Source organism: Hypanus sabinus, chromosome 4 (genome assembly GCF_030144855.1).
Source record: "Hypanus sabinus isolate sHypSab1 chromosome 4, sHypSab1.hap1, whole genome shotgun sequence".
NCBI lineage: Eukaryota > Metazoa > Chordata > Chondrichthyes > Myliobatiformes > Dasyatidae > Hypanus > Hypanus sabinus.
In genome coordinates this window covers 58,193,247-58,208,281 of record NC_082709.1, presented here as the reverse complement: position 1 = coordinate 58,208,281, position 15,035 = coordinate 58,193,247, and the positions used below count along the sequence as shown (strand labels likewise).

Sequence of the window (15,035 nt, the reverse complement as noted above, 5' to 3'; positions counted from 1 at the left end):
CTTTTAACAAAACAAAGAAGCCATTCTGAGTAACATACTCAGTAACAATGAAAAAGAAGATACCCCCTTTACACACACAACAGCCTTCTAACAGAATATCAAATGTTTCATTGATAACAGCTTTGGAATGTGTTAGCCTGTGAAAACATTTGTTTCGAACCCCATAACTGGGTCACTTACCAGCAAAGATGGAGACGTCCGTTGAAGTCTGATGATACTATTTTTAACAGTGTTTATTAGTAAAAATACACAAAAATAATATCAATGCAAATATACAGCTAATATACGTCATCAATACTAAATCTAAAAGTGCGAGTATAATAATAATCAATAAGAAATAAGCTCTATCGTTGTCTAGGGGAAATATATAGTTCATTCAGTTCATACAGGCTGCAGCCGTTGGGGACTGCTGTGGTGCAATTGTTGGCGAGAGAGAGAGATTTAGGAGAATAACTTGCCGGCTTTCCTTTATGATTTCGATCTGTCAGGTGTCTCGTTGTCGTGGCCGTTCAAGTGTGACCTCTACTTTAGCTAAACCATTCTTCCGTGGTGAGCCCGCCACCCCAGGCAAGGGAGGACACACACGAGCCCCCACCGGCTTTCGCTATCAAACGCTGTCACGGGATTTCTAGCGTTTCTCCTGGTGCATCTAAAGGGGGTGTTCCCAGACCCTTTTTTATCCTTACTCACAGGGTCTCAGATGTCAATTAGGTTGGGATGATGCAATCCCTCAACCAGCCCACTCTGGTTGTCCCCGAGGGGTTCCAATGAATAGTACAGTACTCAATACACAATTCCGTCTCCAAGAGACAATGGCCATTATCGGTGGTTTCGTTCCACTGAGGCCAGGACACATTCCAAACCTTGTGTATTCTGGATGTCTCTCTCTCATTTCCTGGGTCTCAGACTCGAAATAATAACAATCTTGCGATTCTCAAGAAGGAGGGGGTGACTTTGTACCCTTCGGCCCCTCAGAGTTGCTTCACATTCGTAACACCCCCTTCCTTCTAGGATTTTTGCCACAGGTAAAAATTAATTAATACAGAGTCTTACAGGATTTCAGAATCTAACACAATACAAAAGCGTTTTTTTTTCACTACAGAGTAATACAGTTATACATTCCATTCAGCATCTAGATAAACAGTCAGCGAGCACATTATCATTTCCTTTATCTTAATATCTTGTACCTTAATAAATTTGTGTAGCATCAGACTCTAATTTAATAACCACCTATTTTTATTCCTTTTCTTCAGCAAACAAAAACTAAAGGGTTGTGATCTTAGATCACGTGTATACTACAAAAGTTCATGCAAATACTAATCTTTATTTTACTTTCAAACTTAACAGTCAATCTTCCATTGTGTTGTCTTTATTAGTTACATGCTTTGTCGAAATCCCTTAAAACCAGATCCTGTTATTTAAAGTGGCATCCCGTCAACCCTCGCCCCTTTTCCAGTTAACTCCCATGTGGTTAGCTTGTATACCAATGTGGAATAGGTTTTATGCTCCTTTCATAGGAGTTATTTTATCAACAATGTTTTCCAAACTTAGCCCATTTGCTGAATTTCCACACAATTCTTTATTTTTAAGCAAGTCGTTAGTTTTATCTTCAGGACCCTTCATTCTATTGGTTTTCAGTTTAAAATCTGCAAGCGATCCCTCTTTGTCCAAACAATATTTCAAATTCTGCCTCTTCACAGCACACCCTTCAATAACATTAGCGAGTGGGGCACCTTTACAGTCCAAATCAACCTGTAATTGATTCGCAGGCACCACGTTACCAAGCCATTGTCTCTGTAGCCTGGTGGCTGCTTCTGGCATCAATCCAGACTTTAAATTTTCTTCATTCAAATTAGGAACTACGCTTTTCCCTTTTCCTTCAATAATAATATTCACCTCACCACCTTTTATCTCCTCACTAACTTTTAACACACCTTCGAACACAAACAACTGGGAATTCTCACTTCCCACTAGTACCATGGTTAACCCTTTCTTCACTGAACCAAGTACATCTGACCCACAAGGACTGCATTCCTTTTCAACTGAATCAAATACCTCAGACTTTTCCTGGGTTCCATTACTAGGTTCAGTACCAATTGCATCCACATCTTGAACACATTCAAACGGGACATCTGCCTCTTCCCGTCCCCTTTTCAAATTCTAAGTTCCCCTGATCCTCCCAGTTACTCTCTGGGCAACTCCCTTCCGGAGTAAATTCAACCCTGCGGGCAGAAACAACCTCATCTGCCAACCCAACAGACTCCTTCAAGGTAATGGCATCCCTTTCATCTAGGACTGCCCTCATTTCATTATCGGGAACACATTTAAAATTTTCAGCTTCTTCAAACAGTTCTGTCAAACCAGACAGATCATCCATGTCCAACCCTGGACCTTCTAACAGCCTTATCTGATTCTCATTTTTACTCCGTGCCTCTATAAATTCCCTCCTGGCTAAGGGTAGGTCTACCTCCTCTCCCTTACACTCTTTCACCTCCCTATTTTCCGTTTTACCACACTCTAACCCCTCTTGGTACAGGGTCGATAAAACCGTCTTGGCCAAATCGATACTGGCCTCTTTCTCAGCTGCCTTTCTCGACATGCTGCGAGTGGTCGCGCATACAGGATAGATCGTGGTATCTAGGGGCGGGTCCTCAACACTTACAGGCTGGCTCGTCAGCTCCATGGCCGACCAAACTTCCCCACCAGCTAAATCATTACCCAGAAGGATGTCTATGTCAGCTCTCGGGAATTCTGATCGCACCCCTATTTCAACTGGTCCAGATACCAGCTCACAATTTATGATCCTACGCAAAGGCACAGCTTCTGTCCCTTTTACTATGCCTCTCAAAGCTACCTCTCCAATCTTGGGACCAAAATCTAGTACCTTACTGCGAATCAATGACAGCTCAGCTCCAGTGTCTCTCCAGATCCGCACTGGAACTGGTGTGTCTCCCTCTTTCACAGACACGGTTCCTCCTGAAATAAATTTCTCAGGCCCCTCTCATATTCTGTCTACCTGGGGCTTTCTCGTCAATTTACTGATCACCACAATACATCCTGTAGGGACTGCTGCTTTCCCTTTTCCTGTCTCCTTCCTCGGAGCAAGGCACTTAGATGCAATATGACCCACCTTTCCACAATTAAAACAGGTCAAGCCAGGACCCCTCCTGCCATCTTGCCTTTCCTCCTCCTTATTTTCACCACTAGCTCCCAGTGGGATCTCTGCCTCAGCCGGCGGGCTTTCTCTACCATTCCCACGGTCTTTCTGGTAACTCTTATTCGAGGAAAACTTTGTCTTGTGGGTTAGGGCATATTCATCTGCGAACCTAGCAAATTCGGATATGGTCTTATTCGGCTTCTCATTCAAATACATCCAGATATTATCTGAAACACAACCTTTAAATTCCTCAATCAGAGTTAACTCCCTGAGATGCCAAAAATCTTCTTCCACCATTTCTGCTGCACACCAACGATCCAAGAGCACGCCCTTCTCATAGGCAAACTCTGCATACATCTGATTCCACCCTTTCTTTAAATTTCTGAACTTTTGTCTATAGGCCTCAGGTACCAATTCATAGGCCCGAAGAATGGCCTCCTTTACTTTCTCAGACTCCTCCTCCTCCATGGACAATGCCGCATATGCCCGTTGTGCCTTCCCCTTTAACACACTTTGTAACAACGCCACCCACTGCTCTCTGGGCCACTTCTGATTCACTGCCACCTTTTCAAAATGCAAGAAATAACTATCAACATCCGTCTCCTCGAATGGAGGTACTAACCTAAACTCCCTACTAACATTAAATCTCTCCTCTTGGTCTGACCCTTGAGCTCTTCGCTCTTGCCTTAACTTCTCCATGTCCATCTCATGTTGCCTCTGTTTCTCCTTCTCCCTTTGGTTCTCAGCTCTTTCTCTCTCCTTTTCAGCTCTTTCCTTCTCCTTTTCAGCTGCTTCCAGCTGTTTTAACTTAATTTCATGCTCCCTCTGCTTTTCAGATCTTTCCTGCTCTTTTTCAGCTCTTTTCTTCTCCCTTTTCACCTCTAACTCCTTTAGCTGGAGATCATACTCCCTTTTCCTCTGTTCCACGTCCAGCCTCAATTTCTCCAACTCTAACTGAGCCGTCCCACTAGCTGGTACCTTGTCAGGGATATTTTCCAATACCTCAGCCGAAAACACAATCTTCACAATATAATACTGAGTTATGGCCCTCCGCACCCTCCTGCTTTTTCATTGACAACCTCACCTCTGCAAGATTTAGTCCTTTCGCAATATTTATCAAGTCTGACTTTGTGGCAGCCTCTAGCGCCTCCAGAGTCGGGTTTTCTATAACTTTGTCTACGTCCATCTTTGCTGGTTTCCCGTCTGGTTACCTGTGCAACCAGATCCAAGTTTGGACTTAAAAGCCAGATTCACTGGCCCTCCAATTTGGTATCAAATCTCGAGACGAGATCCCCAAGTTGTTACGAACCCCGTAACTGGGTCACTTACCAGCAAAGATGGAGACATCCATTGAAGTCTGATGATACTATTTTTAACAGTATTTATTAGTAAAAATACACAAAAATAATATCAATGCAAATATACAGCTAATATACGTCGTCAAAACTAAATCTAAAAGTGCAGGTATAATAATAATCAATAAGAAATAAGCCCTATCGTTGTCTAGGGGATAAATGTATTGTCCGATGGAAATATATAGTTCGTTCAGTTCATGCAGGCTGCAGCCGTTGGGGACTGCTGTGTTGCAATTGTTGGAGAAAGAGAGAGATTTAGGAGAATAACTTGCTGGTTTTCCTTTATGATTTCGATCCGTCAGGTGTCTCGTTGTTGTGGCCGTTCAAGTGTGACCTCTCCTTTAGCTAAACCGTTCTGCCATGGTGAGCCTGCCAACCCAGGCAGGGGAAGGACGCACACAAGCCTCCACCGGCTTTCGCTATCAAATGCTGTCACTGGATTTCTAGCGTTTCTCCTGGTGCGTCTAAAGGGGTTGTTCCCCAGACCCTCTTTTATCCTTACTCACGGGGTCTCAGATGTCAATCAGGTTGGGATGATACAATCCCTCAACCAGACCACTCTGGTTGTCCCCTGAGGGGTTTCAATGAATAGTACAGTACTCAATACACAATTCCGTCTCCAAGAGACAATGGCCGTTATCAGTGGTTTCGTTCCACTGAGGCCAGGACACATTCCAAACCTTGTGTATTCTGGATGTCTCTCTCTCTCATTTCCTGGGTCTCAGACTCGAAATAATAGTGATCTTGCGATTCTTGAAAAGGAGGGGGCGACTTTGTACCCTTCGGCCCCTCAGAGTTGCTTCACATTCGTAACACGTTACTCAGCATAAAAATATAGGAAATATTGGCTAATTCTTTGTCTTCTTCCCCTTGGTCACCGGCTTGCCTTGAGTGACTTGCCAAATGATATCTCCAAAAATGGAGTTCTGTCACCACTGACACTACCCATTGAATGAGTATCACAGCACCTCAATACTTGATGAAGTATTCCTTGTTAATTCTAACACACTCTGCGGACCTTAGCTGGTGCTTGAGCGTACAACATCATATTCTGAAAATACCCAGTTAGATCTCATCAATTAAGCAGTTTCCTTCTACAAATACAAAAATAAAAGGCAGCATTGACCTTCTGCAAGTTCTGCTGTGGCTCTCCAATGAAGCCACGCTATGAAGCTGCCTCGTCCACTCAACATCAGCACAGGCACTGATGGCCATTGATGGCAGGTGCACTAATGGCGAAGTTCCCAGCACAGTTTTGTGGTTTTTAACTATAAACAATCCCAAATGCCACCCACCTGTAATGTTTCCCTGCAAGTGTTGTAAATAGATTTTAGTGGTGTAAGGCTTTGAACTTCAGGAAATGCCACAACGTTTCCCATTCACAATGCCATCCACTGGCACAAAGAAACATCAAGAAAACTATGAAATGGAAATCTACAGTGGCACAATTGAGAGCATCCTGACTGGCTGCATCACTGCCTGGTATGGGAACTGTACTTCCCTCAATCGCAGGACTCTGCAGAGAGTGATGCGGACAGCCCAGTGCATCTGTAGTTGTGAACTTCCCATGATTCAGGACATTTACAAGGACAGGTGTGGAAAAAGGGCCCTTGGGGACCCGAGTCACCCCAACTACAATCTATTCCAGCTGCTAACATCTGGGAAGCGGTACCACAACAGGCTCCGGGACAGCTTCTTCCACCAGACCATCAGACTGATGAACTCACACTGATTTGACTGTACTCTAAATTACATTGACTGTTCTATTTATTATAAATTACTATAATTGCACATAGCACATTTAACAAAGATGTAACAAAGATTTTTACTCATGTATGTGAAGGATCTAAGAAATAAAGTCAATTGAGTTCAATAGGTCAATAGGTGGGCCAGTCTAATCTACCAATAGGAAGTAATTGCTTGTATCTCTTTTTTCTGGTTGGAAGGTTGCTACCAGCAGAATGCTTCGGCAAAAGTCAAGTCTCTCACCTTCTGACCAGCTGTTTGCCAGTAAAAAATATAGTTTCTTATCTGGCATTGTCTGCTAGGAGCTGAATCTATCAACTTTCACCTCAGTGAGTGGTTTAAAGTCCCAGCGAAGACAGCAAAGAATTTCAGAAGGACCAAGACAGCTAAGTGACAGAAGGTGTCACACTGAGCAGTTTGGGCAGGACGGGGTGCCTGCTGGAGGCTTTGTGGGGTCCCTGGTCGGAACTTATCCAAATTGGTTTCAGCAGATACAGTTCAGGTCAGGTAGTTTGGGTAGGTGGGAAGGTCCTTAAGATATAAATTCAGCAAGGTAGTGATGTGGCTATTCTGACCTTAATCAGATTGAGGGGTATTCCAGCCTTAGGGAGATTTAAGACACTTCCCCCACCTGTCTCAGCTGTTCATTAACACCCACAACAACAAAATCATTTCTATTGTTATTTTAATTAGCTTCATGCGCAAGGAAGTATTATGACAAATTATGTGAATCGGGTGTTAACCCTTGCAGTTGGTGTTGCAGATGTTTTCATTAACATTTGTAATGTAATTGTTGAACATGGTACACAGGAGCATTCATTTCACCTCATTCACTATGCAGCAGTTTGATCTAGTCCAACGTTCTTTAAAAGTACTTTATAATTTCAAGACATTCTGTGTAACTCCTCCTCACACGACTTGCTTGCTCAATAAGTACGGCTTCAGCGAGATAAAAGGCACTTCCAATAAACTCAGCAAACTGGCAATAATTTTCTTGAGTTTAATCTTCTCTATTCATGGTCACCCACATTGCCCTCTTCAGCTGCATACTGATATGTTTGCCAACTGACAGCAGGGAAATGAAAGAACCAATGGGCTGGAGAGGCCAGGAGCTGCCTCAGAAGCTCATTGGTTTTTCATTGCTGATCTGACAAATGAGAAAAGTGACTGTAAGAATACTGAACAGGAAAAGCTGTAAGCACTCGGGCAATCTGTGCAGAAAAAGAAACAGAGTTAATGTTTCAAGTGGAAGATCTTTCATCAGACAGAGAATTACTTGTGTTTAACACGCCTGCTGGTGAGGAGTTTGGTTGTTTTATTTCACACAAGCATGGCCACATGTTTCTTCGAGGGGAAGGAACATGCTGCTCTGTATCAGAAATACAGACCCTGTGCACCTACTGAAACTAACAGCCTCATCCTCAAATACCTGGAGAAAAAGGTGAGAGAACTAAAAAAACATAGGAGATAAATGCCAGGAAATAAGATTAGCATCTGACCACTGCAGTAAAAGGAAAGAGCTTTGAATTCTGATCTTTTACATGCTAACAGAAGCCACAATTAAATCAGGATTATTTTTAACTGAATCTCTAAAAATGTGAATAACGGTGCATAAACATATGCTTGCATCAAGTTAAAAGATAAAGGAGTTTTAAAGGTTTCCTTCTGTTCACCCTGTTCATTCAGTTGCACTTTAAACTGCTGGTTCATGCCTCATTACCCATGAGAGATTAAAATTTGTACCAAGGCATGAGGGAAAGATCATTAACTTTGTCATGAAAATAAAGTGAGATATTCTTAATTCTTCTAAAGGAACAGTACACATTGAATGGTTCTATTAGAAAGAATATCTAGTTTCATAATTCTGGAATATATTTTATTATTTGTTAGATTATTTGTGGAAATGTTACTTTATGTGTTGTGTCTGAGTTAAATGTACTGTACTCTGCACTTTGGTCCAGAGGAACATTGTTTCATTTGGCAGTGTACATATGTACACATGAATAACCACAAACTTGAACTGTCATCCACATTTGACAATAATCACCTATAATTTAAGACATGGCAAAAGGACTAGTAATTTGGATGAAAGGCAGAATTCAACTGTTAAAGTACAAAGTTCAAAGTAAATTTATTATCAAAGTACATATATACACAACCCTGAGATTTGTTTTCTTGTGGGCATTCTCAGTATATCCAACAACCATAGTAGATTTGATGAAAGACTGCACCCAACAGGGTGGACAGCCAGTGTTCAAAACTGTGCAAATGTGAAAGAAAAAAGAAATAACAATAATAATAAATACATAGGCAATCAATATTGAGATCATGAGATGAAGGGTCTTTGAATGTGAGTCCATAGATTGTGGGAACAGTTCAGTGACGGGTATGTGAAGTTCAGTGAAGTTAACCCCACTGATACAAGAGCCTGATGGTTGAAGGGTAATAACTGTTCCTGAATCTGATAGTGTGAGCACTGAGGCTCCTGTACTTTCTTCCTGATGGCAACAGCAAGAAGGGAGCATGACCTGGGAGGTAGGAGACCCTGATGATGGATACTCCTCATCTGCGACATCTGAGGAGGGCTCCACCTATGATGGACTGAGCCATATCCACTGTTTTTCAGTAGAATTTTTTGTTCAAGGGCATTGGTGTTTCCGTACCAGGCTGTGATGCAGCCAGTCAATATACTCTCCACCACACATCTATAGAAGTTCGTCAAAGTTTTAGATGACATGCTGAATCTTTGCAAACTCCTAAGGAAGTAGGGCCTTTGTCGTGCTTTCTTTGTAATTGCACTCACGTGCTGGGCCCAGGACAGGTCCTCGGAAATGATAATACTGAGGAATTTAAAGTTGCTGACCCTCTCCACCTCTGATCCCCGACAGGGACTGGATCATGGACCTCTAGTTTCCTCCTCCTGTAGTAAATGATCAGTTCCTTGGTCTTGCTGACATTGAGTGAGAAGCTGTTGTTAGGCACCATTCAGCCATATTTTCAATCTTCTCTCATATATACTGATCCGTCGCTACTTTTGATTTGGGCTATGATACTAAAATTGCTAGCCAACTTCAGAATGGCATTGGAGCTGTGGTTACCCGCACAGTATTAACTGTGAAGTGAGTATAGCAGGGGACTAAGCACACAGCCTTGTGGATGGGATGTTGTTGCCAATATGAACTGACTGGGGTCTGCAACTGAGGAAATCAAGGATCCAATTACACAAGGAGGTCTTGAAGCTTATTGATTAGTTTTGAGGGATAATAGTATTGAACACTGTGCTGTAGTCAATAAAGAGTATCCTGATGTATGCACCTTTGCTGTCGAGATGTTCCAAGATTGAGTGAAGAGCCAATGAAATGGCATCTGCTGTGGACCTGTTGTGTCGTTAGGCAAATTGGAATGGATCCAAGTGTCTCCTCTGGCGGGAGTTGATACGTTTCATCACCAACCTCTCAAAGCACTTCATCAGAGTGGATGTAAGTGCTACTGGATGACAGTCATTGAGACAGGTTACCACATTCTTCTTTGGCACCGGTATAATTGAAGCCTCCTTGAAGCAGATAGATACTTCAGACTGCTGAAGCAAGAGGTTAAAGATCTCAATGAACACTCCTGCCAGTTGATCAGCACAGGTCTTTAGTACTCAGCCAGATATCCCATCTGGGCCAGATTTTTTCCATGGGTTCACCCTCCTCATGTCGGGCTCGGAGACCGAAATCACAATGTCATCGGGGGCTGTGGGAGTTTGTGATAGTTTCTCTATGTTTTGACAGTCATGTTGAGCATAGAAGGCATTGAATTCATCTGGGAACAAAGCCCTGTTGTCATCCTGATGTCACTTTGTAAGAGGTGATAGCATTCAAGCCCTGCCACTGCCATCGAGCATCCTTCATTGATTCATTCTTAGTCCGGATTTACCAATTTACTCATGAGATGGTTTTCCGGAGATCGTATCTGAACCTCTTGCAACTTTTTTGGTCACCAGACTTGAAACCTCTGATCTGGCCTCAGCGGATTGTGGATCTCATGGTTCATCCAGGGCCTCTGGTTGGGTAAATTTCTGAATGATTTTGTAGGGCTACACTTGCCTACAACTGTTTTTATAAAGTCTGTGACAACCATAGTTTATTCCTTCTGATCCATAGTTCAGATCAACTGGCTGGAGTGTTTCATGAGATTGTTAACCTCTCGCTTTGGAAGTCTAAGGTACCCATCTGCTTCAGGCAGGCTTCAGTGTACTGGTGGCTAAGAAGAACATGGTAACCTGCCTCAATGACTATCATCCAGTAGCATTTACATTCAATGTGATGAATTATTTTGGGAGGTTGCTGATAAAGCAAGGTACAGTTCTGATCGAAAAGCTCCAGTACCTGGGCCTCTGTACTTCCCTCTGCATCTGGATCCTCAGCCTCCTAACTGGAAGACCACAATCTGTGCAGATGGGATATAACATCTCCACCTCACTGACAATCAAGACTGGCGTGCCTCAGAGGTGTGTGCTTAGCTCAATACTCTACTCTCTCTACACCCATGACTACGTGGCAAGGCACAGCCCAAATGCCATCTATAAATCTGCTGCTGATACAACATATTATTGGCAGAATTTCAGATGGTGATGAGAGGGCATACAGGAGTGAGATGTACCAGCTAGTTGAGTGGTGTTGCAGCAACAACCTTGCACTCAATGTCAGTAAAACCAAAGAACTGATTGTGGACTTCAGGAAGGGTAAGACGAGGGAACACACACCAGTCCTCATAGAGGGATCAGAAGTGGAAAGACTGAGCAATTTAACATTCCTGGGTGTCAGCATCTCTGAAGTTCAAACCTGGAGCCAACCTATTGAAGCAGTTACAAAGAAGACACACCAGCAGCTGTATTTCTTTAGGAGTTTGAAGAGATTTGGTATGTCACCAAAAGTACTCGCAAATTTCTACGGTTGCATTGTGGAGAGCGTTACAACTGGCTGCATCTCTGTCTGGTATGGGGGGTGGGGCTACTGTACAGGATCGAAATAAACTGCGGAGAGTTGTAAACTCAGTCAGCTCCATCGTGGGAACTAGCCTCCACAGTATCCAGGACGTCTTCAAGGAGCGATGCCTTAAAAACGTGCTGTCCATCATTAGGGCTCAGCATCACCCAGGTCACGCCTTGTTCTCACTGCTACCATCAGGTCGGAGGTACAGAAGCCTGAAGACACACACTCAATGATTCAGGAACAGCTTCGTCCCCTTGCCATCAGATTTCTGAATGGACAATGAACCCATGAACTACTTTATTTCTATTTTTGCACTACTTATTTAACTTAACTATTTAATATATTTATATACTTACTGTAATTTCTTCTCTTATCATGTGTTGCATTGTACTGCTATCACAAAGACAGCAAAGTTCACGATATATGCTGATGATACTAAAACTGATTCTGAAACATATCAGCTCCTGCGTGAGAAGCAACTTGGATCTTCTCCAATTTGCCTACTGGAGCAATAGGTCCACAGCAGATGTCATCTCACTGACCCTTCACTCAATCCTGGAACATCTATACAGCAAAGATGTAAACATATGGATGCTCTCCAGCTAAAGCTTGGCATTCAATACCATCATCTCCTCAAAACTAGTCAATAAGCTTCAATACCTCCTTGTGCAATTGGATCCATGATTTCCTCACTTGCAGACCCCATCAGTTTGGATTGGCAACAACATCTCCTCCACAGACTCCTTCAGCACAGGTACACCACAATGCTGTGTACTTAGCCCCCTGCCCTGCTTACTGTACATTTATATCTGTGGCTAAGCACAGCTCCAATGCCATACTGAAGTTTGCTGACAACACCACTATCGTTGGCTCAATCAAAGGTGATGATGAATCAACATTTCGGAGGGAGATTGAAAATCTGGCTGAGTGGTGTCATAACAACAACCTCTTACTCAATGTCAACAAGACCAAGAGCTGATTTTTGACTTTAGTAGGGGGAAACCAAAGGTCTGTGAGCCAGTCCTCATCGGAAGGTCAGAGGTAGAGAGGGTTATCAACTTTAAACTCCTTGATGTTATCATTTTGGAGGACCTGTCCCGGGCCCAGCACATAAGTGCAATTATGAAGACAGCACTGCAGCACCTCTACTTCCTTAGGAGTTTGCGAAGATTCACCATGAACATCTAAAACTTCGACAAACTTCTATATACATGTACTGGAGAGTATACTGACTGACTGCATCACAGCCTGGTATGGAAACGCTAATATGCTTGAAAATGAAAATCCTACAAAAAGTAGTGGATACAGCCCAGTCCATCATGGGTATTTCCCTCCCCATCACTGAGCACATCGACACAAAATGTTATTGCAGGAAAGCAGCATTCATGATCAGGGACTTTTATCAACAAGGACCTGCTCACTTCTTGCTGCTGCCTTCAGGAAGAAGGGATTTGAGCCTCAGGACTCACAGCACCAGGTTCAAGAATAGTTATTACCACTAAGCAATTGGCTCTCGAACCAAAGGGATAACTTTACTCAATTTTACTAGCCCGTCATTGAAATTCCACAACCTATGAATTCACTTTCAAGGACTCATTATATCATGTTCTCAATATTTATTGCTTAATTATTTAGTATTATTATCTTTTTGTATCTGCACAGTTTATGTCTTTTGCAGATAGGCTGAATGCCCAAGTTGGTGCAATCTTTCGTTGATTCTATTATGGTTATTATTCTACTATGGGTTTATGGAGTTTGCCTGCAAAAAAATGAATCTCAGGGTTGTATGTGGAAACATATTTGTAGTTTGATAATAAATTTACTTTGAACACAGCCCAGTCCACCAATCTGAAGCAAAGCCCATAGCTGTTCCTCCGCTCCCGTGACCACATCTTTTAATGTCCTCGTCTCCAGAGCCTTGCTTTAGCCTCTACCTGTATGCAGAGGAAAGAATAACATCTGCCATAAAATTTCACCATTTCACGAGTTGAGAGTTTCTGTTTGTTATAACTTCTGTGCCTCCCATTTTGATGACCAACTGCCTCCTAAAATGGGAAAGGGTGACAACCCGGCCTTCAACATGTTAGCAATAAATCCCTTGCAGTGGAATTTAGAATCTTACGGTGCCATCTTGTGGAAGTCTCTTGTGGGATGCAGAGGAGAGCTATTAGCTACATTGATAACTTTAAACAGCCTTTTCTTTGTCCTTCATGTGATTTACTGAGCTGGATACCCATTCAACATTCTTAAAATGGCACTGGGTCCTAATATCAAAGAGATCTGATTTGCAAACAAAACAATCTTTTAAGGTATCTGAAATTTCGGACATTTAATCTTTTCACCACTGGCAAAGTCTAAAGTAAATTTATTATCAAAGTACATGGTACATGTCACCATATACAGTTCTGAGATTAATTTTCTACTGGATATATTCAGTAAATTCAATAACCATAATAAAATTAATGAAAGTACATACTCAGCAGTCCAGAGGTTGTGGGAACAGTTCCGTGATGGAGCGAGTGAAGTTGAGTGAAGTTGTCTCTATGGGTTCAGCAGCCTGACAGTGGAGGGGTAATAACCGTTCCTGAACCTGGTGGTGTGGCTTCTCGGGCAGCTGTAGTTTCAGTTATCAAGAGGCTTGTTTTTCATAATTTACTTTACAAATACCTATACCAATCAAATTCTCTTTCCTCCTCTAAGGTATTCCTTGGAACCAAACTGTCCTAATAGTAAAGTACTTAGGATCCTGGCCTTCATAAGAGGAGGCATAAATACAGAAACGTATATGGTATGATAGGCACTGATATTAATTATGTCACATCTGGAATACTGTGAACCATTCTTTGAGGTTTGTCACCTTGTCATGGTGGGTAGGCTTATGAGTTCCTGAGATCCCAAGAGCAATGCCCTATGGTAGTGTTACCATGGCACTGTCAAGCAAGGTGTTCTAGACAAAGAAGCTGCTAACCAAAACCTCAGAGGTGGAGTGGGCAGAAGATGACCATGCATCACAATGGCAGTGAAAGTAGAGGAAGGCTGCAGCAGTGAGGAGTTTGAGTCATCATGCCACTGGACCCTGACACTAACCTGTCAAGGACCATGTGGTGGCCACCCTCACATCGGACTCCCCACGTTGAGCAAAGTCATGCACAGGCATTCTCCATTTTGATCAACCTGGAGGAAATCTGTTCAAGAGGGATTTGTGCTACATGAGAACGACCACTGTTATGCCACAGAGAACAAGCAGCAGCTGTGAACGGAGAGAATGAACAACCAGAAGACCCAACCACTAACCACAGCCACCACTTACTCGTGCCCACACTGCACAAGAATATGTGGATCCTGGACTGGCCTGTACAGCCACCTGAGGGCCCACCAATAGACAACCCCTTAGAACATCATACTCAGCTTGAGTGATCGCATAACTATTGTGATAGCCATAATGGTTTTCCCCATAGCAAAGGTTGAGAGGAAACTTGATTTTCCTTTCCAGTTCTGCCTGCTATGTTAATCCTCTTTCTGCACAGATGCTGCCTAACCTATCGACAACCTTCAGCATTTTCTGTTATTATTTCAGAACTCCTACAGTGAGCAGTTTTTAAACATTTTTCATTTGTCCTGCAAGATCACAGTGACTTGATAGAATTTTCGGAGAGAAACTGTTTCTAGTTGCAGTTGGTTCAAAGATGGGGACATAAATGTAAAGTGTTGCTCTTCTGTACCTCTGCAACCTCTAGAATGTCTATATTTTCCAGTTCAACAACATTGACTGCCATTATTTCACCTCTGTCAGAATTG

General features: G+C 42.7%; 1 protein-coding gene across 5 annotated transcripts in view; it reads left to right on the top strand.

Annotated features, from left to right (window-relative positions):
* Nucleotides 1–4,196: 4,196 nt before the first annotated feature.
* Nucleotides 4,197–15,035, top strand: part of si:ch211-93g23.2 (uncharacterized protein LOC100005086 homolog) — a 37,845-nt gene continuing 27,006 nt past the window's right edge. For all 5 annotated transcript variants that reach the window (XM_059967167.1, XM_059967165.1, XM_059967164.1 and 2 more), the window contains exon 1: nucleotides 4,197–7,699. In XM_059967167.1, the coding sequence (XP_059823150.1) occupies nucleotides 7,620–7,699 (80 nt within the window). In that variant the 5' untranslated portion in view covers nucleotides 4,197–7,619. The remainder of the gene's footprint in view (nucleotides 7,700–15,035) is intronic.